The sequence below is a fragment of the Diabrotica virgifera genome, chromosome 4 (assembly GCF_917563875.1).
Source record: "Diabrotica virgifera virgifera chromosome 4, PGI_DIABVI_V3a".
In the NCBI taxonomy this organism is placed as follows: Eukaryota; Metazoa; Arthropoda; class Insecta; order Coleoptera; family Chrysomelidae; genus Diabrotica; species Diabrotica virgifera.
The window spans coordinates 36,866,942-36,892,653 of record NC_065446.1 but is presented as its reverse complement, the minus strand read 5'-3'; the positions used below and the strand labels follow the sequence as shown (position 1 = coordinate 36,892,653).

General features: G+C 31.2%; 1 protein-coding gene across 1 annotated transcript in view; it reads left to right on the top strand.

Moving 5' to 3' along the window:
* Positions 1-25,057, top strand: part of LOC114329928 (gamma-aminobutyric acid receptor alpha-like) — a 47,708-nt gene extending 22,651 nt beyond the window's left edge. The window contains exons 5-10 of the mRNA XM_050648149.1: positions 2,159-2,241; positions 2,316-2,465; positions 7,257-7,406; positions 13,739-13,872; positions 17,066-17,179; positions 24,661-25,057. Of these exons, the coding sequence (XP_050504106.1) occupies positions 2,159-2,241; positions 2,316-2,465; positions 7,257-7,406; positions 13,739-13,872; positions 17,066-17,179; positions 24,661-24,999 (970 nt within the window). The 3' untranslated portion in view covers positions 25,000-25,057. The remainder of the gene's footprint in view (positions 1-2,158; positions 2,242-2,315; positions 2,466-7,256; positions 7,407-13,738; positions 13,873-17,065; positions 17,180-24,660) is intronic.
* The last annotated feature ends 655 nt before the right edge of the window (positions 25,058-25,712 follow it).

The following is a 25,712-nucleotide window of genomic DNA, read 5'->3' as shown; positions in this document are numbered from 1 at the left end:
ACACCTCCGAGGCTTCTACAATTTGCAAGCCATACGGATGCTGAGACTAAGGAAGATGAGGGAATTCTACAATTTACAATTCACGTCCCATCTGCTCAGCGCGGTAAAGTTCCAACGAGAGACTAATGAGAGACTAATAAGTTTCGAAACCGGTAGAGGTGCTTGCAGCACTCTCTGATTGGACTAGAATATGGTTCGGCTGTATTTTCGTTTTGCAACGAAATTGAAAATGGTTATTCATTTTTGATTTACATTTACTCTGTGTGGAGTATGAAGGGAACCATTCTCGTTGGAACTTTACCGCGCTGAGCAGATGGGACGTGAATTGTAAATTGTAGAATTCCCTCATCTTCCTTAGTCTCAGCATCCGTATGGCTTGCAAATTGTAGAAGCCTCGGAGGTGTAACCAGAGAAGGTTCCCATTGTTTTCATTCTGGTGGGATGTAGAATAGCATTATGTTGTTTTATATGCCATTAGAGTGAAAACTTAGTCTTTTTGCTAGCAGTTGCCGCTAGGGCATCTATGCCATTTCGTTCGTTGCAATCCGGGACTGCACGCTGGGGTTTCTTTTGGTTGGATCAGGGAGAGCAGCATATGTGCCTCCTGATGAGAGACTAATAAGTTTCGAAACCAGTAGAGGTGCTTGCAGCACTCTCTGATTGGACTAGAATATGGTTCGGCTGTATTTTCGTTTTGCAACGAAATTGAAAATGGTTATTCATTTTTTTATTCGAATTGTTTATCTCAGAGAGCATTTTTTGCAATAACATAAGTCAGAAAAAAATGACGTTAGAACAATTCTACAGATGTCAAATGGAAGAGCATGAGCTATCTTTTCAACTTGGTTTAAAGAAAGCGAATAAAAAATGCATTTATTAGTAATAAATAATTATGCAAAAGTACAGTAAATATTTCCTTATAAACTTTTTGAATAACTTTTTCCAAAAAAATGATTTGTTTACCCTGTTTTAAGTGCACAGCTACCAAGTAATGTTATTTATATCATAATTGATCAAAAATTGTAATAAATATATATAATTTCTTATATAACAAAATAAAAAGTTTATAAGGAAAGATTTACGATACTCTTGCATAATTATTTATTACTAATAAATGACCTTTTTTTCGCTTTTTTTAAACCAAGTTGAAAATATAGCTCATGCTCTTTCATTTGACACCTGTGGAATGGTTCTAACATCATTTTTTTCTGACTTATGTTATTGCAAAAAAATGCTCTCTGGGATAAACAATTTGAATAAAATTTAAACAATTGAATGAATCACTTTGAAATTTTTATCGCATATTAAGCACCAAAGAACCCTTATATGACAAAAATTTCAAAGCTCTGCACTACTTTTTACAATAGATATTGCGAAATTAATTTTTTTTGCAATTCCGACCTTTTTTCGCAATTATGTTAACAATAAATGAGTGTATCAAATTTTGTAATACGTAATTTTAAAGCTTTTTCCATAATCTCAAAAATATTTGTACTAAAAAACCATAAGTTTCACTGTTTTCCATTGATTTGAAAAAAAAAAGAGAAAAATGTCATTTTTTGACACTTAATCGTTTATAAATAAAAATGGCCGCCAGATTCTACGCAGGAAATAGTTACAATTTGCTCTTATAGGTATTACCTGTCGAAAAAACGCTTCAGTACCCTGGCTGCTCGAGTGTCATGAAAAAAACCTTATTACCCTGGACTATACATATGTGCCATGTGGCCTAGAATGATATTTTTCTAACTTTTACTGTGTTGAAAAGTTCTCGTTCCTTGTCTATTCTATGCAGCACTTGTTCGTTACAGGTATACGATGTCCACAAAATTTTAAGGATTCTCCTGTAGATCCACATTTCAAAGGCCTCCAATTTATTTACGGTTGATGTGTTAAGGGTCTACGTCTCAACTGCATAGAGAAGAGTCAACCACACGTAGCATTTTGATCAATGTGGTTGAATTTCGAGTTTTATTGTAGAATCACATAGCAGTCTTGATTTTTTCGAAAGATTTTCTGGCCTGTTCTATTCTCGATCTTATTTCTAAATCACGATTTAGGCATTCTTTATTTGAGGATTTATGTAAATAGTAAATCAGGATTTATGTAGACATTATTTCAAGTATATCAATAATTATTTTTAATGTTTTTGTTTTAGATTAACAATTAAAGCTGGATGTCCAATGAATTTAGAAAATTTTCCAATGGATATTCAGAAATGTCCCTTAACGTTCGGTTCGTGTAAGTTTTTTTGCTGCAACAAACAAAAAGCGTAAATTATACTACTTTTTAATAGTTTTTTTTTAAATCTTTAGTTGGCTACACAAAAAAAGATGTATTATATCGATGGAATTTCGCCCGGCAAGTTGCTATAGCCGATGATATGAAACTATCACAATTTGATCTGATAGGTACTCCTTCTGGGAACAATTCCTTTAATCCTTTTAATGGAGATATAAGATCAGGTAATATTCAATAAATGTACTATTTCTTTTATTCTATGTGAAAGTAATTTCCAATCCTTTATATGTTTTAAACATTGAACAGAAAGTTACTCCAAGTAGGTACCCTTATGTGTAAGTTAAAAAGTAATTTTTTATCTTTAGTTTAGGTGTGGAATAACTTTTAATTTTGATATTTATTATTTTGATTTCGATATAAGAGTTTTTAGAATATATTTGTATTAAGAGGCTGCATCAGAACGTCATCAATACAGTGGCGGCTCGTACCACTTTAAGAAGGTAGTGCCACAACTCGGGCAGCCGCCAAAATTTTTAGTGACGGATTCACGATATTGTCAAAAAAAGGTATACTGACAACAAAAACTAAAAAAAATATGCGCGGATACTTTTATCTTATGTACATATCTTAAGTTTATTGATCTGAGGTGCCAAGCAATTGTCCAACATTGATCAAAACAGTTCCGTAAATTAATTAATAATAAAAACCTCTTAACCTACCACCAGCATTTACTGCTGATAGTGCTTGAAAATTGTTATTACGATTTAGTCTCTATTTACCAATTTATAAAAATAATACTATTTCATTATTCACACACATGCACAAATTTTTGTAATGTCGCTTTTAAAGTTTACGATATATGAAGTTCATTCTTCTATTTTTTGGTTGCAAAGTTTTCAATGACTTTATAATTAAAATTATCAATACAATTTACAAAATGCTTTTCTGCAGATAGCATACCTAAAGCACTAGGTTGCGATGTAAACATCGAAAAACAGCGTTCTGCTTCAGATGTTGATATAGGAATGGTAACTAAAATACTTAAAAGTTTAATAGTTTCTTCAAATGTGCTTTTTGAACCTTCCCTCTACAATAAAACCGATAGCGAAACAGCCCCAGAGGTAGTACTTAATTCGTCTCGCTAATACAGTACCTACTTCTAATTCAGTTTTAAACCGAGTTTTGCTTAAAAATTAAAATTGTCTCCAGTCTCCATGGTTCATTAAGAAATGATTCGGAGAACTGATGCTTATAAGCAGAAAACTTCTCCGACATAAATAAATTAGAAGCAACTAAATGTCCGGAGAAGGTAGACCTTTGAAAGATCTGGTACTTTGAATAATATGAACCTTTAAGTCGTTGTCTAATTCGGCGCTAAAATTGACCAGCTCCTTAAATATGCCTCTATTTTCTGAATTTTCTTTTTCGTCGTGACCTCTTAAAGCTAACTCGAAAGCTCCACAACACCTTATAACATTTGTAGTTTTTTTTCTAGCGAAAAACCACCAAAAAAATTTTTAAAATACTAATCTTTATTGTCAATTAATAAATTAAACTTAAGAAATAATCAAAATATTATCAAAATACCCACGATCATGATGCACCAAAAGTTTAATTATAAATACAAAAACTTTTTAACAGAAAATATACATAATAAAAGCGACAAACCAGCACGTAAAGAAACTCAAAATAAATAGACCTGGCTTCATACCCTCGTGCCTGGCACAGAGGTTAAGGTATACTAATAGTCCAATATAGCTCTTTCTCTGTCACTTACATATAATGCTCGTAAAATCTTTCTCTCTTTACTCGTGCCAGTACTGACTTCGGCGCGAAGGAGATTCTCCTGTCGAATACTCTCCGCTGTCGGCAGGGATTGTATTGCGCCTATAGTTGCCATATTTTATATAATTTATGAAGATCAAAAGAAATACACACAAAAAAATTAATAGGAATTAAAAAGTTTTGAAGATAAAAAATATGTTTATGGATAGTTAGCAAGGTAGTGCCATGGCTCTATGGCACTACCTCACGGGCCGCCACTGCATCAATATTAATTCGAGAGATATTAGGTGCACCGTTTTCCGAAAGTGCTGCGAACCTTTGCTAACAGTGCGTCAGCAGTACGTGACACTATCAAAAACGAAGGCACAATATTGTGATAATAGTATACTCATAGGGGCGCTAAATGTTGCCAAATCACTCAGTTAAGTTTGATTTCTTGTTATAGATAATCGATAAGAAACTTCGCAGAAGTTGGAAACATAATAAAGTAGTTATTAACATCTTACGTGTACACCTATAATAAAAGAAAATGCAGGAAAATTCTCTGCTTTCATCCGGTGATTCAGACTATGGTAACCGTATGTTGATTTTTACGCCTCCGTAAAACCTTTAACATTTTTGAGATGCAAGTAGTGGAGAAAAACCAACAAGGTGGATTAGCGAATGCAGAGTATTTTATTGATTTGATGTATTTGAGAAATAAAAGATAAATACAACAACAGAACCGGACTGAATCAAATATATCATTTTTCTAGAAACAAATTTTAAATTTTAAAGTTTTAATTGATAAATATTATTATTTATTAAGATTAGTCATAGCAATGAACATATACATTTATACAGGGTGTAACAAAAATACAGGTCATAAATTTAATCACAGATTCTGGGGCCAAAAATAGTTCGATTTAACGTAACTTACCTTAGTACAAATGTGCACATAAAAAAAGTTACAGCCCTTTGAAATTACAAAATGAAAATCGATTTTTTCCAATATATCGAAAACTATTAGAGATCTTTTATTGAAAATAGACATGTGGCATTCTTATGGTAGTAGTATCTTAAGAAAAAATTATAGTGAAATTTGGACACCCCATAAAAATTTTATGGGGGTTTTGTTCCTTTAAACCCCCCCAAACTTTTGTGTACGTTCCAATTTAATTATTATTGTAGTACCATTAGTTAAAAACACTATTTTAAAAACTTTTTTGCCTCTTATTACTTTTTCGAAAAGTCAGTTTTAATCGAGATATTTTGAATATTTGTCAAATCCACCACATATTTGTATATGTTGTTCTGAAGCTATTTTTTTGTGGCATTTTTACAATTTTAATTTTTACAATGTTAATAAAAATGATTTTTTAATAACATTGTGGCTTATTTCCCATTGTAAAAATTAAAATATTTGTATATGGTTAAGTACGATTATGGAGACTTGGTAATAATATGAAAATTTATTTATGATTTACCTTTTTCGGTATATTTTAAACCATATTAAAAAAGAAGTCACATCTCGATAAAAAGTGCCTTCTCGAAAAAATACAAAGAGGCAAAAAAGTTTTAAAAACACTGTGTTTAACTAATGGTACTGCAGTTAAAGGTCAATTGGAACATACACAAACATTTGGGGAGTTTAAAGGAACAAAACCCCCCTAAAATTTTTATGTAAACATATTTAAAAAGAAGCCGCAACTCGATAAAAATTGCCTTGTCGAAAAAATACTAAGGGGCAAAAAAGTTTTAGAAATATTGAATTTAACTAATGGTACCACAATAATAATTTAATTGGAACGTACAAAAAAGTTTGGGAGGGTTTAAGGGAACAAAACCCCCATAAAATTTTTATGGGTGCACAAATTTCACTATAATTTTTTTTTAAGATTTTCCTGCCATAAGAATGCCACATGTCCATTTTCAATAAAAAAATCTCTAATAGTTTTCGATATATTCGAAAAAATCGATTTTCATTTTGTAACTTCAAAGGGACGTAACTTTTTTTATGTGCATATTTGTATTAAGGTAAATTAGGTTCATTCGAACTATTTTTGGTCTCAGAATATGTGAGTTAATTTATGACCTGTATTTTCGTTACACCCTGTATAACGTTAACTCTTAACAAAATAGTGTGCATAAAAAATAATATTATTTTATGTTCTTCTTCTTCTTCTTCTTCTTTTTGTATGGACATAACTCTGTCTGTTTTTTTCAATGTGCCTCCAGTAAGTTGCCGTTCTATCGTTTTCGTGGTCTTCCCACTGATAGTCTTCATATTGGGGAACTGTCTCTCGCTGTCCTTACTATTCTATTTGTTCTCATTCGGCTTATGTGATCATTTCATTCAACTCTTCTGTTTCTTACCCAGTCGTTAATGTTCTCCCCTATATCTGTACTTCTATACTACATTTACAATCAAGATGCAGTAGAAATAAACAAACCAAGACACGTTAAATGCTACTATGAGCACGCCCGAATCAAAATTTACAATGTATAAACTTTGGAAATCATGATTTAGGATTTACAATGTATATATATATATATATATATATATATATAAGATTATGGTATTCTTGACTGTATATTCAAATATCAAGCAGTGATTCTTGAGGATGCAGTCTATTTTGGCCCACAAGACAAAGAAAACTCTTTTAGTAAAGTTTCAAATTTTTTCAATGTAATCTCATGACTAGTAAGTAATTAAGAAAATTGTAAGTGCCTACATAATTTTTATAATTGTATATTTTTGTCAACAGATGTCTTGAAAAAGAATTAAAATAAATTCGAAAGCTTGACAGTAAGTCAAAGAGTTTTCTTTGTCTTGTGGGCCAAAATAGACTGCATCCTCAAGAATCACTGCTTGATATATATATATATATATATATATATATATATATATATATATATATATATATATATATATATATATATATACATTGTATATTATGATTCGGGAGTGCTCCTAGTAGCATTTAACGTGTCTTGGTTTGTTTATTTCTACTGCATCTTGATTGTAAATTTAGTAAAGCTCTGTCTCGTAGTGTCTTACCATTGATTTTTCGATGGGTTTTCATCTCCGCTGTTTCGAGCAATCTTTTTGTCCTCTCTGCTGTGTCAGGTCATGTTTCTGCCATCAATATTATTTGATTGTAGAATTTTAGAATAATTATTTTATATAAATAATCTTATCTTACTTATTTATATAGTTATGTATCTTACATAAAACTTATTGGTTTTAGAATATTCGGTATTACTGGTAAGCTTTCACCTTCAGCGACATATGGGAAATTTTTTAATTCAAGTATATGGACCATGCGTACTCCTTGTGGTCCTCTCTTGGGTATCATTTTGGTTGAACAGAGAAGCTACAGCAGATAGAGTATCACTTGGTAGGTATTTAGTTAAGATAGAAAATATTTAAAATTTAAATTAATACTTGATTTCAAATGCAAAATATTCGTTCCAACCGCTAGAAATACGTCGTAGGTATATATGGTCGTCAATACAAGATTTAGAAAAAAAGTAGAAGTTCAACAACTATACAAACATAATTTTTTGGACAATATCAATTTCTGACTGACTGAAGGTAAACCGTTCATAAAACAATTTTCGAGCAATTATTTTAATACAAATATTTACCTATAAATTACTTGGATTGCATTTCGCTATTGTTTTTGGTCATTTTAGTGATTCAATAATTAAAAGTAGGTACGTAAAGGCTTGTATTTTTAGAAGCCACGGAGGTGTAACCAGAAAAATGGTCCAAATAAGGTTAATAATTAAATATTATTTTATATTTTATTATATCAACATAAATATGAGATTGAATACTTCATAAACATGAACAATATCGATATATTGTTGATTTCAGAATCACACTTATTTAACAGTGCTCAGTTGAAAATAACAAACTTTAACATATATAATGCAGGACATCCAGATGCTGAGAGAAATCCAAGAGGTGGAGCAACAGTAATAATCAGGCAGAACCTGAAACATTATGAATTGCCCAAATTTGAACAAGATTTTATGCAAGCAGCAAGTATCGTAATAGAAGATTGGGTAGGGCCACTTGCGATATCGGCCGTTTATTGTCCTCCGAGATACAGGCCAAATAAATAAGGTTTTGTAAATCTGTTCAAAACACTGGGAAACAGATTCTTGGCTGGAGGTGATTATAACGCAAAACATACTAGTTGGGGTTCCAGACTTTCACCTCCAAGAAGGGGAGGAGTTTTATATTCAGTTGTACAAGAAATGAATTTAAGCCACCTCTCTACATATCAACCCACATACTGGCCCAGTGATCCAAATAGAGTACCAGATCTACTCGACTTTTTCATTGTAAAAGGTATCTCAGACGAGCACTTAAATATAGGATCCAGCGATGATTTAAATTCTGACCACACTCCAATTATTGCATCCATATCAACCATACCTCAAGAAAAGGAGGCGACACCGTATCTGATCTCCAAAAAAACTGACTGGGAATATTTTAAATCAATACTAGATCAAAATATAAATCTACAAATACCACTGAAAACACCAAATGATATTGAATTAGCAGTTGAATATTTTACTAAGTTGGTTCAACAAGCAGCATGGGAAGCTACACCCCATGAGACTAAAAACAAAAGGCACCGAAGACAATGCCCACAAATCATTAGAATTGAAATACTAGAAAAGCGGAGGCTTAGAAAAAGGTGGCAAATAACGAGACACCCAGATGACAAAACCAACTACAATCGAAAATGTCGACAACTAAAAGAATTAATACAAACAAACTGGAACATGAAGTAAAAACCACTTCTATGTAAAAGGTATATTTTTTACTTCATGTTCCAGTTTGTTTAACTATAAGGTATACAGCCAATCCAGGGAACTACCCCTTTTTAGTTTAATTAATACAAAATCTTAAAAATGAATATTTTCAAAGTTATATGCAGAATTTAACACCAACTGCGGATTCCGACTATTCTTTATGGAAGGCCACAAAAAATTTGAAAAATCCAAAACAACAAATCCCGCCTATCAGGCATGATAACAAATGGTTACGAACAAACCAGGAAAAGGCAAAAGCATTTGCAAACTACTTCGAAGAAGTATTTCAGCGTTTACCTGCAGATGAGAATAATATCGATGAAAGAATACATGAATTTTTAGGTAGTATATGTCAAATGTCTCCACCTCCCAAACTAACAACACCCAAAGAAGTAGCACAAATTATTAAATACGAAATTCGTACCAAAAAAGCACCTGGACACGATCTCCTTACTGGCGAGATAATCAAACAACTACCAAAAAAAGGGATTAAAATGATAACGCAACTAATAAATGCGACTATAAGGCTAGGATATTTTCCAGCACAATGGAAGTTAGCAGACATTATACTAATACAAAAACCAGGAAAACCTGCTAAAGAGATAAAATCATACAGACCAATAAGCTTGTTACCTGTTATGTCTAAAATTGCAGAGAAAATTATAAAAGAACGATTACTAATAGAAATAGATGAACACAAACTAGTCCCATCGCATCAATTTGGATTTCGCCTTAAACAATCGACCATTGAACAAGTGCACAGAGTCATTGATATGATACAAACTACATTTCAGGAAAAGAGCTACTGCAATGCTGTATTACTGGATATAAGCCAAGCTTTCGACAAGGTTTGGCACCCCGGATTGCTTTATAAACTAAAGAAAAACCTACCTCATCCACTCTACATCTTGCTCAAATCTTATCTTGAAGAAAGGCACTTCCAAATAAGATATGATGACTTTATAACAGACATTCATCCTATAAAAGCTGGTGTGCCCCAAGGAAGTATACTTGGTCCCATACTTTACACTTTGTTTACAGCTGACTTTCCAACCGATGACCATCACCTAACAGCTACATTTGCAGATGACACTGCAATATGGTAAAAGACAAAAATCCCGAAATTGCGACTCGCACATTACAAGCAAGATTACACAAAACACATAAGTGGGCTTGTAGATGGAGAATAAAATAAACAATGAAAAATCAGCCAATGTAACTTTTACAAAATGTCACGGTGACACACCATCAATATATTACAACAACCACCTAATACCAAAAAAAGATAGTGCCAAGTACTTGGGATTACATCTAGACACGAGGCTAACTTGGAAAACACATATCTGGAATAAACGTAAACAACTAGGAATTGTGCTTAAAAAACACTACTGGCTACTTGGAAGTAACTCACCTCTATCATTAAAAAATAAACTCCTGATCTACAGTTCCATCATAAAGCCAGTGAAACAAGTGATCGCGCAGTGTAGTTATAAATATCTAAAGCGTCTTGAAGTGCACTCCAACAATCTTGTAATCGGTCTCCTTGACAACAGTGTACAAAACAACAGACTAAATATTCGTAGTCCACTGGATTTACCCTATAGACAATAGACAACAAGTAAAAGTTTAAAATAAGTTTAGATTAAGTAGTGAAGTAAATAGATATAAGTCATACCAATGTATATCCAGAAACATTCAACCAATAGAGTTATGACCACTGGGCGATCACTCTTAATCTTTCAAATTCTGTTCAACAAAAATGCTTAGTGTTTATAGTTTGAAATAAACAGATGGCGTTTGTAACAATAAAATATATATATATATATATATATATATATATATATATATATATATATATATATATATATATATATTTATATATATATATATATATATATATATATATATATTATTAAATTGAAAACTTTGATGTCGTGTTTTTAGCAGATGTTGCTAAGACACCCATGCCATTTCGTTAGTTGCAATTCGAGGCTAGTGTTCTGAATTATTTTAGTTTGTTTAGAGATGCATTCTCTGATGATAAACTAACGAGTTTTGCAATCGGTCAGAATGCTTGTAGCGCTCTCTAAGCGAACTGAAATATACGACGGCTTTGGTTTCGTTTCGCACCGAAATGAAAATATTTATTTATTTTTATTTCTATAAGTCTACTTCTATCTGAGTACATGGGGGCCCATTTTTCGTTGGAATTTTTCATCGCTCGACAGGTGAGATGTGAATTGCAAATTTTAGAATTCCCTCATCTTCTCTTGCTCCAGCATCCGTTTGCATTTTTAGAAGCCACGGAGGTGTAACCAGAAAAATGCTGGCAATAAGGCTTTTAATTTAATATTATTTTATACTTTATTAGATTGAAAACTTTGACTTGACTTATTCGCTAAAATCTTAATCAAACGCCTGGACAGTAAATTAAAGTTTTATTAACCTCGAGAAGGTTGTTTTTAGAAATGGATTCTGGACAAACGATTATCTGTAAAGAACTGAGAAGAATAAAGTAAATTAATGAAAATACAGCGATGAGGTTTTAGGAAAAAAGAGTAACATACGAATACCTTGGAACTATAGTAATTGGTAGTGACAAACCAGAGTCAATAACTAATAGAGGGAACAAACATATAAAAAAGTACAGAACGGATAGATTAAAAAAAAAAGAAATAAAAATTAATTAAAATCGCCAGAAGATTTAAATTAATGCTAAACGATAGGAGAAAAAAAATGTTAAAATAGGTAAAAGTATATAAGGATATGAAATAAAATAACAGTTTTTCGCATTAAAATTCAGTAGACCAAATTTAAATTAGTTAGTGGTTAAAATAAATGTAATTTTTTTATATCAATAATTATTACCAACTGGAAAATTCTTATAATATAATTAGCCAGAAAGAAAAATACATTTTTTTTTATTTAACCTCCCAATTTATTTACAATCTGTAAAACAAGTTACAATGAGTAAATGTTGTGACCACTAGTGTAGGTGACTTGGAGAAAATGATTCATTAACCATTCTCTTTACAAATATTTTGCATAGATATAAAATTGTTTGTCTCTGGGAATAACGGCAAAAGAAAAATACATAAAATTAAAATATTTCTTATAGTCCAGGACGCATCTGTTTTGAGATGGACGTTGAGAGGTGACTCAAATTTTTTTGCAGAAATTGCTTGGAAATAGATCAAATAATAATATTTGAGTTATCCTCCCTCTCAAAAAGGTCCGGAACATTGTTTAAATAATCAAAATGTAAAAAAATGAAGGAAAAATTCGATGTTTTTCTTCGTTTTTTGATTATAACTTTAAAATAATTAAATTTCCTACAATATAGAATTGGTTACAAATTTAAAAAATAGTCATCCTAGTTGCAAAATAGCAATACTTGCGAAAAAACTATACAAAAACAAATATTCGCATTTTACGTTTTTCAACCATTTATGCTACACTTAGGACCTTCATATTTCATCCAAAAAAACTTTGTGATACAGTAAATTAATACTGTAAATTTCATTAAGATCGGTTTAATAGATTTTGCAAAATAAATTTTCCAATCCAGCTTTCGCAGAACAAATTCATTTTTTCAAAATGTTACAGGACTGAAAATAAAGCAGATAGCAAGTTGAAATTTTTTTTGCTTATAGAAGTGTACCGTACCTTTCATTTTAAATTTGCAAAATTAAAATCGATTAATTACCACGGCGTCAGAAAATTTTTTAAATAAACATTCATTTTTGGTGCTACGCGCAGGACAGCGGTGTTCGATTCACACAAGTTGATTTCCACCAAAATTTCTTCCAATCTTTATCTAATATATTATTTTCTTACTATATTTTATTTTAATATTAATATTTATCTTAAGATTTTAATTCCACAAAAATCAAACTAATTTTATTATTGTTTGTGAAATATTGTTTAAACAATTGCATATGTTTCAAAATAATAAATTTTTATTCTCTAAGTTAAAATATATGAACAAAGAAAGTTTTTGCTAATAAAAGTGTTATTTCAAATGACAAAGTATGTGTTTTTATTTTGCAATAAACAAATTTATTGATTTATATCGAAATGTAATAAAAATTAAAATGTATCAATCATTATCAAAGGTCATTGGAATGCCCAATCAGAGCAAACTATCCTCTGTCCTGCGCGTAGCACCAATAATTAATGTTTAATTAAAAAAAATCCTGACGCCGTGGTGTTAATTGATTTTAATTTTGCAAAATTGCAAATGAAAGGTACAGTATACTTCTATATGCAAAAAAAATTTCAACTTGATATCTGCTTTATTTTCAGCCCTGTAACATTTTGAAAAAATGAATTTTCTTTGCGAAAGCTGGATTGCAAAATTTATTTTGCAAAATCTATTGAACCGATCTTAATGAAATTTACGTTATTGTTTTACTGTATCATATAGTTTTTCTGGGTGAAATATGAAGGTCCTAAATGTAGCATAAATGGTTGAAAAACGTAAAATGCGAATACTTGTTTTTGTATGGTTTTTTCGCAATTATTGCTATTTTGCAACAAGGGTGACTATTTTTTAAATTTTTAACCAATTCGATATTGTAGGAAATTTAATTACGCAACTTTTATGTCAGTACAACTTTTCTCGAAAATGAATACTTTTAAAGTTATAATCAAAAAACGAAGAAAAAATCGAATTTTTCCTTAATTTTTTGACATTTTGATTATTAAAACAATGTTCCGGACCTTTTTGAGAGGGAGGATAACTCAAATATTATTATTTGATTTATTTCCAAGCAATTTCTGCAAAAAAATTAAGTCACCTCTCAACGTCCAAATGTACTAATATTTTTACAGATGCGCCCTGGTCTATTAAACCTCCGGAAAAAATTGTACTCATTAGTTGATTTATAATTTGTTTTAGGTATAACGACAGTTCTGACAATGACCTTTTTAGGTTTGGAAGCAAGGACAAATTTACCCAAAGTTCCTTATCCAACTGCACTGGATTTTTTTGTTTTTCTGTCATTTGCTTTTATTTTTGCAACAATCATACAAGTAAGTTTTTGATATTATCTAACATTATAATTTTTTATTAACATATACCAATAAGATGCGTATTAACTTAAGACAAACTCACCAGTGTCCCTTAGGCTATATTAATTAACTATACTCCATCTAATTTACTTACCGTTGCACGTCATCCGCGTCAGGGCCCGTGACGTCACATGATACCAACACGAAATATTTAGGCGGTAGGTGTGTTCTTTTTTAGAATCACTTTGCCGAGTACACTGGCATTACAGCCACTAGACATATTTTATTATATACGCGTAGAAAAAATATTTAAAGATTTCTATTAATGTTAAACTTAAAGATATACACAATAATATGTTTCATTTAATTTGTATAAATGGATTATAAAGCGTTTTTATGAAGCACATTTGTTCGGAATACACTGTAACTATAATCGAACAAAGGTGATATTTTGGCATACATTGGTAACATTTATTTGACAGTTGCGGTGATGACACTTCATATTTGTTTATATTCTTTACTGTAAGTATTTGTTTCATTATATTTACAGTTTTTATTATGTATTTTAACGTAAGATTATAACTTATGTCTTGTTTTCTATTTATAAAGTTTTTATTTATTTACATTGAACATTAATTTGTTTTGCTGTATAATCCACTTCCTCAAAAATTATGTGATGTATTTAATTTCAAATGAATTCAAGAATTTTTTGTAATTGGGCAACAATGTCAACTTAGATCTCTAACGTAGATCATGACGTGCAACGGTAAGTAAATTAGACGGACTGTACACAAATACTAACGTGAACCATCACTTCATCAAACTCGGCTTTTCACTTTTCACTGAACTACCTTGAAGTGCTTCTTCCTCTTGAGGCTTCTAACCAGATCCGCGTTGCCAAGGAACTGGATAGCCTCAACATTGACTTGTTGAAGAGATCGTTGTTTGTGACAAATGGTAAATTTTTTGATAGTCTTGATAATAGTCCTTGGGCTCACCATAAAGAAAATATTATCACTCTCTTGATACTTTTTTTTATTCAGTTATTCATGTCGAATCGGACAACTTTCCTATTTCGGAAAATTTTCGAGAGGGGTGTTTAGTAGATATAGAAGTTTTTAAACTTTGGTGTGTCTGACAACTGGAGTATCCTTAAAAATTTGTCGGACAATATTACCAGTTAATTGTTAATATTTTTATCAAACAATCCTGCAAATAATTACATTTTTATAAAAAAGAACTTTTTATAATAAAACGTTTTCATTATTATTTATAGGACCCAATATAAAATTATAAACTCATATAAATCTAAGGAAATATTTAAAATGGTATATATAATATTTACATATAATGAATAACTTATAATACTTATGAATTTTTAGTATATTTTACTTTTAAATATTTTAAAAAAATTAAAAAAAAAAAGATACGCACAGCCGGATTCGAACTCGGGACCTCTGGATCTGCAGTCTAATGCTCAACTACTGAGCCACCACCTATCGATCTATTAACGTACTTTAAAATGGAATTTAAATGTCATTGCATTAGTCCCTTTTTTAAAATCGGTTGAAATTAAAAAAAATCCATTTATCTATATAATAGCAGTTAAATATTGCATTGTTAGCTAGTTCTGAACTATTCTGAAAATTTCAGGTGCCTAGGTAGCATAGAACTATTTTTAAAATGGATTACAAAAATTGCGGATATAGTGACATAGTTACAAAGACCAAGCCAAGTATATAAAACGTTTTAAAATCAGATGTGAGGGTATAAATTTTATGACGCGTGCGCCTCCCCTATGGGGGGCGCACTATGAAGTAATGATGATAATTTTTTTGGCGGGATTGTTTGATAAAAATTCTTACAATTTACTGGTAATATTTTTTTTTTGAAACGTTTATTCAGCAATCTGTTAGTTATAAAAATTCTAACAATAAGCGTCTTTGGGGTTTGAAATAAAAAAGAATTGACGTTAGAGAGGTCAGTCCAATGACTGGACCTCTAGTATGGAACAAACATGACATTCCGATAATATGCTACATACAAACATACATTTTACATTTACAAACAATACATATATCTAAAATATAAACACAATTACGGTGAGGTATAAAACTTATTTATAAATAAGGTCCAGTGGATTTTTACGTTTTAGTCTGTGAGTTTGTTGACTATTATCAAGCAAGTTTATTGCCAGGGCATTTGGATGGCTTTCTAGGCGTTTTATGTACCGAACACTGCACTGAACTATCACTTCACTGATCGTAGGTACTTCTAGATCACAATAAATGTCTTTGTTTGACACGAACCATGGGGCGTCTGTTATAGAGCGTAACACTTTGGATTGCAATCTTTCCATTATGGATATGTTGGATTTTGCTGCTGTACCCCATAGCTGGATCCCATAGGTCCAGACCGTTTTGAGTATTGTATTGTATACCAACAGTTTGTTACGTATAGACAACTTCGATGTTCTGCCCAGTATCCAATAATGTTTACGAAATTTTAAATTTAACTGTTGGCGCTTTTTCCATATATGTGTTCTCCATGTCAAAGTTTTGTCCAGGTGCATACCAAGGTATTTAACGCTTTTGGCTTGTGGAATTGCTTTGTTATTTATTTCTATATTAGGCGACATTGGTAATATTAGCCAACAAATTTTTAAGGGTACGCCAGTTGTCGGACGCACCAAAGTTAAGAAACCTCTATTCGCTCCATGCACGACGTAGTAGCCTGAAATAATAAAAATCAAAACGGCAATAATAAGGTAAGCGAAATATCTATTAAAAAAAATTATGATTCAATCATTATTCGCCAAAATTGTCATATTTTGCCGCTACGGACGCTAGCATAGTAGTACACGATACTTGATTATTTCGATTGTAAAAAATACTGTGACACATCGATACAAAGTGGCTTCTAAAAAATAATGAATTGGCAGATTGAAATAAAACTTCACATACGTTCATATGCAGAGCATACGAATATAACAAAAAAAATTATTCTAGTAGCAATGCCCTCTCTTATCGAACCGCAAAACTTATTGAAAAACCATATATATACTATGGATAATTTATTTTGGAATACCTGGATGACCTCTAAATTACTTTTGCTTGCAGATTACTATACGATTTTTTTCTCACTTTATCTAACTTTTGTAGATATTTAAATATTATAAATGATATTTATTATATAAGTAAATATTTATTTGTAGTTCGCAGTCGTTCACTATTTTACTAAGTATGGTTCTGGAGAATGTTACTTTAGCTTCAGTTCTGATTCAAGCAGTGAGGATGAAGATAGTAATACTTCGTATGTGCAACCAAAGGTAAGCTATAATAATACGACTTTACAAAGAAAACACAATCCACAATTCAGTATATTTATTAATTGTGCAAATAAAAAATAAAATTTTTCCAGATTTCAATTACAACAGTTCTCATTGTTTTGCGCAATTGAAATGCTCAATCTTAGTATTTTTCATACCACACTTAAAAAATATTTAATTTATTTAAAATGTAAGAAAAATGCAGAACAGTACATAATCCTGATATTTACCTAGTAGTCCATTAAAATGTTACATTTTTTAAGCCATACCTTGCATTTGTTAGAGGAGTCAATTTTATTTCTTTAGTGTATGGGGGGATCAGTAGAAGCTTAAGTTCAAGTTTTTGGGGTCGCCACCCTTGTCCCCCGGCCGCCATCTTGGAAATGGGTGCAGAGGGATTTCGCACTATATCTCGTAAACTACCAACCCTACAGAAAATATAATTGAACATAAAATTTAGCAAATTAAATTTTCTACAATTTTGTTTTTATTACTTTTTATCGTCAAGTGACCAACAAAAAAGATATAAAACAAAAATATGTAAAAATTTTTTAACAAGTTTCCTTTTGGAGGTTATAACTTTTTTTCAGTTCATTTTAAAATAAAATAACATTATAGCAATTTTGTAGAGGGTTTTTCATCGAACAATTTCCACTATAAAGTTGTTTAATTCTATTTATTTATATAGGTTTTACAGCGCTCCAAACTTGACCAGATTCTCGAATGCTCATAGGGATACAATAAAAACAAAAGTCAGGCTTACTTTTCTATGTATATATATTTTTTATTCATGCAATTTATTATGATTTTAAAATTCCTATGCTATCATTAATCTGTTTTTGACCTTTCTCCCCACTATAAAACTTATAACCCTAAGCATATATAGAAAAGGCCCAAGAAGTTGTTTGAGGACAAATTCACTGGTTCAGAAGAAGAATGACGAAACCGCAAAACGCAAAATTCTTAAGAAGAGCAAAAAACGAATTTTTGATATCAAAATCATAAAGTATGATCAAAATTAGCCATTCACCACACCGTGGTCAGGATCTCGAGAAATAAGCGTTTTTTGGAGTGTGCCGCTTGTCTATGAAGTAACATAACTTTTTTCCTATTGTATATTTTGACTTATAATTTTCCAAAAAACTTCTTCATGAATTATGTTTTATTGTTGTGTTGGTTAAAATTATAAACTAAAAAGTTTGTCACTCAACTTTTTTAAATAAACATGAAACTAACGAAATATGATGACAAAATGTTTAAAAACTAACAACTCCTTTAATATGTTTAAACATTTTGGAAAAATTTTATTGTTATCTACATACTTCAAAGATGACACAGTAAAATTTTCAAAAGGAAATATTTACAGCGACCAAAGATACAGCGAGGTAAATTTGAAAAATCATCAAAATTGATTTTAGACATTTTTGTATAAAATTTGATTTTTGAACATGTTCCACCAAATATAGATAAAAATAAACTTCATATTCGGATTCAGCGACCTCGAAAACATAAAAATAGACCAAAATTGGTCATTCAGCTTAAATTTGATTTTCGTGGTCGGCATAACGATTGCTGCCGCTCGACTAATATATTAGATAGAAAAGTATTTTTTTATTGTATTCCTATGAGAATTCGAGAATCTGGTCAAGATTGGAGCGCTGTAAAACGTAGAAAATAAATAAAATTAAACAACTTTATAGTGAAAATTGTTCATTGAATAATCTTCTACAAAATCGCTATGATGGTATTTTATTGTGAAATGAACGGAAAAAAGTTATAACTTCCAAAAGGAAACTTAGTACAAAATTTTCTCATATTTTTGTTTATAACTTTTTTGTTGGTCACTTGACGATAAAAAGTAATAGATATAAAATTGTAGAAAATTTAATTTGCTACATTTTATGTGTAATTAAATTTTCTGTAGGATTGCGAGTTTGGGAGATACAGCGCGAAAGCCCTTTGCACCCATTTTTCCAATATGGCGGCCGGAGGACAAGGGTGGCGACCCCAAAAACTTGAACTTAAGCTTCTACTGAACCGCCCTACACATTAAAAAAATAAAATTGACTCCTCTAAGAAATGCAACCCTAAACGTAACATTTCAATGGCCTATAGGCGGGTTTTATTGATTTGAAAAAACATTCAATAAAGTTCGATGCAAAACCTTATCGAATACTAACAGAATTTATATGTAAAAATGTAGGAAAAATTCATCACAGATTAAAAAGAAGAAATTTGCATTACAAGAACTCTTTGAAGATAATAGGTCCAAACAAACTTCATCCTACATATGTAATGACCACTTATCAATCACATCAGATGAAGAGGAAAAAACAATGTCATAACTAAAGATGGCAAGACTCCTAGACCTCCTGGACAATGCATATGCTGAACTCATAAGACTGTTTCAACACTGACGTTACTCAAGGCCTAACACAAATATTTAATGACATATATTTAAGCGGAAATAAGAAATCAGAATTAGAATAGAAAAGGCTAGAAGTGCATTCACTTATATGAAATAAATATTATGTAGTAGAGACCTCAGCCTAAATCTTAGAAAGCGAGTACTAAAATGTTATGTATTTTCTGTTCTTTTGTATGATGTGGAGACATGGACTCTTAACAAACCATGTCTTAATAGATTGGAAGCATTTGAAATGTGCACATATTATGGAAGAATGCTGAGAATCTCCTGGACAGACAGAATAACTAATGAGGAAGTACTAACAAGAATACAGAACAGCAGGGAGATACTGGATTCCATCAAAATAAGAAAACTTCAATACTTTGGTCATATAACACGTGGTGACAGATATGAACTCCTAAAATTAATTATGCAGGGAAAGATTCAAGGAAGGCGCAGCATAGGTAGGAGAAAAATGTCCTGGCTGAGGAATCTCAGAGAATGGTTTGGATGCAGCTTAACTGAACTTTTTCGGGCTCTAGTGCCAAATGTAAGAATAGCAATGATGATTGCCAACCTTCGTCGCGGAGATGGCACGTAAAGAAGAAGAATTTAAGCGGAGTCTCTCGTGCTTTTTATTACTTCTCTTACTTCTTGGTCGGTGACTACAAAAATTCCTCTTGATCGTTACGATCCAATTCCCCGTTAAGCACCTCGCTGAAATGCTTTATCCAACTCCCCTTCTTGTCTCCTCTTTACTCATATAGTATTTCTGGATGCTTACACATTCTCTGTTCACTGCTTCGTTTCGCCTCTTTGTAGAAATTCCTTATATTCTTATTAATATTTTGATATTCTTCAATTTATTGGAGCTCTTTAACTATATGCTGTCTTTTCTTGCTCCTACAAATTTGTAGCATTTCTGCTCGCTCCATTTTGTTAAATTGGGTGGTTGTCTAGATATTTTTGTCTTAAACTGTTTCTGTCGTCCATAGGTATTTCTTTTACAACCACCTTCAAACCATGTTTTCTCCCTCCTCTTGTTTACTTGTTCTAATCTCCTTTGAGCTGCTTTTCTCATGGCTATGTTAATTGTTCACCATTCTATGTTAATATCCATCTCTTGTAAGAATGGGAAGACTAAGATGGGCAGGACATTTAGCAAGATCACAGCAGAACAACCCTCCCAGAAGAATCCTTATGTCACAACCTGTGGGAAGTAGAAATAGGGGTAGGCCAAAACTTAGATGGAAAGATGGTGTAGATGAGGATGGGAGAAAAATAGGCGCAGCAAACTGGCAACGGTTGGCAATGGATAGGACTGACTGGCGTAATAGACTTGGGAAGGTCGAGGCTCTTTCATATGGTTGTAGCACCATTGATGATGATGATGTTAAGATCCTCCAGATTTTTATTCAGAAGTAAGTTTGCCGTGGTTTCACCCCTATTCAGCGGTCCCCATAAGCGCGGTCCCCGATTGAGCGGTCTCAATACAGCGGTCCCCGTTTCAGCGGTTCCCCGATTCAGCAGTGCCCAATTCAGCGGTCCCCATAAACGTGGTCCCCATAAACGTGGTCCCCAATAGAGCGGTCTAAATAAGAAAATAATAATATGACAATGATAAGTAATTAGTTTTATTGTAGGATATTATTTTAACTAATTCTTGTTTGAAAATATACAGGTAATATCTAAGTATCTGGTATATACCCCAGTTAATAGGGAAAAAAATCATCGATTTCACGTAAAGATGTTCTACAGGGTTTTCAAAGTTTTAAACGGTAGATGAGGGATAACTGATGATAATTCCGTGAATACGTACAGCTTATTTTGCTTTTTTTTAACAATTGTAAAGAATGAAAAAAGCAGTTTTTTGACTATAAAACGTTTCTTGTACATTTTAGAGAAAAATGTTTCAAATAAATGTAGATCTTAAAAAGTTCTTTAATTTGGTGGTAAGCATATTGTAATATATAAACAATTGACCGAGATAATTGCAAAAAAACCTCATTTTTGCAGTAAATTATAAATATTAATAACTTTATTTTTTGCACAATGACGTAAAATTTAATGACTTTAAATTATGTCAATTAATGAGTTATTTAATTGTGCTAAATTTCAACCCGATCGACCAAATAGTTTATAAGTTATTCAACTTGTTTTTCCCAGAGAGCAATTGTTTATACAACTGTTCTTGCCCTACAGTGACTCTGTGAGATATTTAGCAGATCGCAGTCGATTATTTGAGACTTTAATTTTAAGACGTATTAAAAAAATTTTAACATTTTATTGAAATTGTTATTAAAAAAACTGTTTGAAAAAGACCTGACTTTTTAGCTTATAAATAATTAGAATAATTTAGATATTTTTTATGCTCCGTACTTGCATGTAGGCTCAATGAAAAGCTGATGAAACAATTCATATAAAAAAAGAAAAAATAATTTTATATGACAAACAGAAATCAAGTTAGCATTTATTTTTTAATAAATCATATTTCCGTTGTTCATAAAAACTAAGAGCTGAAAATTGAACAGATTGTATATGAGAATCTACATTTTATGATCCAGTTTATGAACTGCCTATGCAGTGAAATTATAAAAAGTTGTGACCCTTTAAAATGATGGAAAATCATGGAAAAATCAATTGATTACATTTTTTTTTAATTATTGAATTTTAAAATTATTTCGTAGGAATTCTGTAAATTTTATTAAATAAAGTATATTATTAAGATAAATATATAATAAAAAATATACATTAAAAAAGAAAAAAATAGTTTTATATGACCAGTAGAAATCAAGTTAAGATTTGTTTTTTAATAAACCATATTTCAATTATTTACAAATATTAATAGGTGAAAATTGAACAGATTTTATACAAGAATCTACATTTTATAATCCAATTTATGGATTGTGTATGCAGTAAAATAATAAAAAGTAAGGACCCTTTAAAATAATGGAAAATCCCTGAAAAGTAAATTGATTACATTTATTATAAAAGTTATTGAATTTTACAATTATTATTATTTTGTAAGGATTCTGTAAATTTTATTAAATAAAGTATATTAATTAGATAAATTCTGTAATAATTATAAATTAATGCAATACATCATTTTTTTTAATTTGATAAAGTAATTTTTGTTTTATTATAATTTTATTCGATGAATCTATTAATATTTGTCTAGGTAAGCATCTAATAAGTATAAATTATATTTTTGCATTATTTAATGATGTATGTGTAAGTTCAATAATTAGAATTAAATTTCTGTATTCGTTTTAATAGTAATTTATTTGAATAAATTTATATAATTAAGTACAAAAATTAAAAATAAAAGAATGTTCATGAATTTTAATTTGATTATTCTAGTCAACGTCTACAACTTACAAATTGCTTCTTTGCAAGTTATAGTTCATCTTCTACAAAGTGTATTTATTTATTTAAATAAATCATCTAACTCAACTTCGTCAAGAATGACTGCAGCGCGACTGAACCTTTTTTTTTCTCTTCTTCTTCCAGGCTTGTCGGATTTGTCGTAATGGCATCATAAATGACCATCATTAAAAATGCTCGTTGCATAATGTAATATTATCTTGAAAATACGTAAATAAAACATCAAATTTGTTGCAAATTTTTTACCATATTACCCTACTTTTTATGCAATTCTAAAGCTATATATAGGGTGATTTTGGGACAATTTATTGTTTATTTTATAAAATTAATTTTTATTGTTAAAACTACTGTCCCCAAGAGGGTCCTGTTTTTACTCATTTTCCTGTCGGTGGAATCGAGAACCGCCGAAACGGGGACTACTGAAATGGGTACCGCTGAACCGGGGACTGCTGAAAAGGGTCGGTGGAATCGAGAACCGCTGAAACGGGGACTGTTAAAATGGGGTCTTACCGTTTGCCGTTACATCTGAAATGCCAATGCCGTCTTCGGCATTGCTTTCGTTCTTGAGTTTGGTGACGTCCGTGGCGGATCCATGGGGGGGGGGGGGGTCACGGGGTCATGATCCCCCCAAATATTTGAAAACCCACTTATCCTATTGGTGGTAAGACTAAAAGTGACCTTGCATTAGAGAAAAGTAATCACCCTTAAGATCCACGACCCCCGCCCCAAAAAATTCTGGATCCGCCAGTGGGCGACGTCGTATTTTTTGTATCACGTTTTCTCTTCTCTGATTTTCTTTTCATGCTTATGTTTTAACTAGATTATATTATAATAAAATTTCCCTTTCTTTTCCACTTCTTAAAGCAAAATCAATAAAATACTTTTTTTGGTGTTTTCGAGCGCGTTTGCAATTTTGTCTTTTTCCAACTGAAGTAATCTGATTTTACAGCTGCGAAACCACATATAAAGCAAAACGAAGAAAATATTATTAAAAAGATTTATTTGCTGTTTAGATAATAATAATTTGACTGTTAGATAATATTATGCATCTTTGTTTCAAGGTTTACGCTTTTTAAATATGTACATTTAATTAATAATTTCGAAATTTACGTATTTTATTATTAAAAAGTCTTATGAAAAAATAGTATGAAAGAATTGAAAATATCTGGAAATTTTATTAAAACCGAATATTTATACTCACTAGAGAAACTATTGCTATAGAAGGAAAAACTACAGTAAAATCCTGCTAAGTATACGTCCATCTAGAGACGAAAATAGACGATAGTGTATATAAGGAGAAAGAAATACAATTAGTTGTATAAAAAACAGCCCTTTTTAAAATTTTTTTAACTTGTTTTTATTTTTATACCAATTATACGAGGACAACCAAAAATTACTCACGGTATATTTTTCAGTCGGGCCTTCTAAGGGATAGTATAGATTCAAATAGACCTCCGGCATTAAAGCAGTAAATTTTAAAAAAAGTTTATTAAGGTTATTACCGTAAGTACTGATGAACCTAATTGTAAGTCAAAATAGATAAGTGGGTGGTCTTAACAAAATAATTTCGTGAGAAAATATTTACAGAATTGAAAATTATGTACGGGCTCATTTTAAAAAATTGCAGTACGTCTCTTGTTTAATGTTGACTTGCACTCTGTAAGAAATAGTTAAACACTCTCATTTTTAGGCTTCAAAATCGGTCGCTAAGAGCGTTCACGAATGTTCCAAACCAAATCCTCGATTTGATGAAATCATTCAATTGACCGATGACTTACTTCCCTCTACATCCACAAAACCAGCCACCAAGCCACCAGCCCGAAGATTGAGCCATCAAGCTCCACCAACAGCCAAACGTCGATTTAGCGTAGCAAGTAGAAGAGTATCCACTCAGAGCAGTAAAGGTTATAGAAAGAAAAAGAGATCACCCAGATTTAACTCGGTTTCTAAAATTGATCGCGTGTCAAGAATATTGTTTCCGTTTTTATTCATAGCTATTAATACGTTTTATTGGTACTCATATCTTTAAACTAAAGTTCAAGTTTTGTAGTAATTACTTTTTAAATAAAGAAATGGTTGTTTGTGTATTTAACTTTATTATTCTGCAACATACTAATAATAATGTATAACACAAAAATAACGAGGCCGCGTTGCAAGAATCGGAAGAGATGTGGGGATGGTTCCTTGGATCATTCTTACTAGGTACAATCGTGCCCTTAATGTGTAGGTAGCTGGGAAATCATCGAAAAAGAAGAAAAATTATAAGATGGTAATTATTACAGCTAAACCAGAAATACTGAATAAATAAAACGAAGAAAACAGGTTAAAAATAATTTGCCAAAAAGGACACCATTTTGTTTTTTCTTCTAGAGACAAAGAAAACTCTTAAAACCAGAATATTTATATAAACAAATAACACGTAACAATCGAACCTACCTTGTATGTTCGTTCAGCAAATATGTTAGCAATTATGTGATCCAAGGAAGTTACAATGTTGTTACATGTTACATGCAAGCCATATTTGTTATTAGCCGAAACATAGACTTTACTGGACATATTAACTTCAATAAAAAATGTCCATTACTATTTGATACTCTCTTACTAGAAAAAGTTGAATATAAAGGGTACCCCCCGTTAAGATAGGCAAAATGCCCTCACTCCCAGAATTCAATTTTATTATTTTTTTTTACATTCTATGCAACTAAAAAATAAGATAACGCGGATTTTTAGCTCGCCACCCCC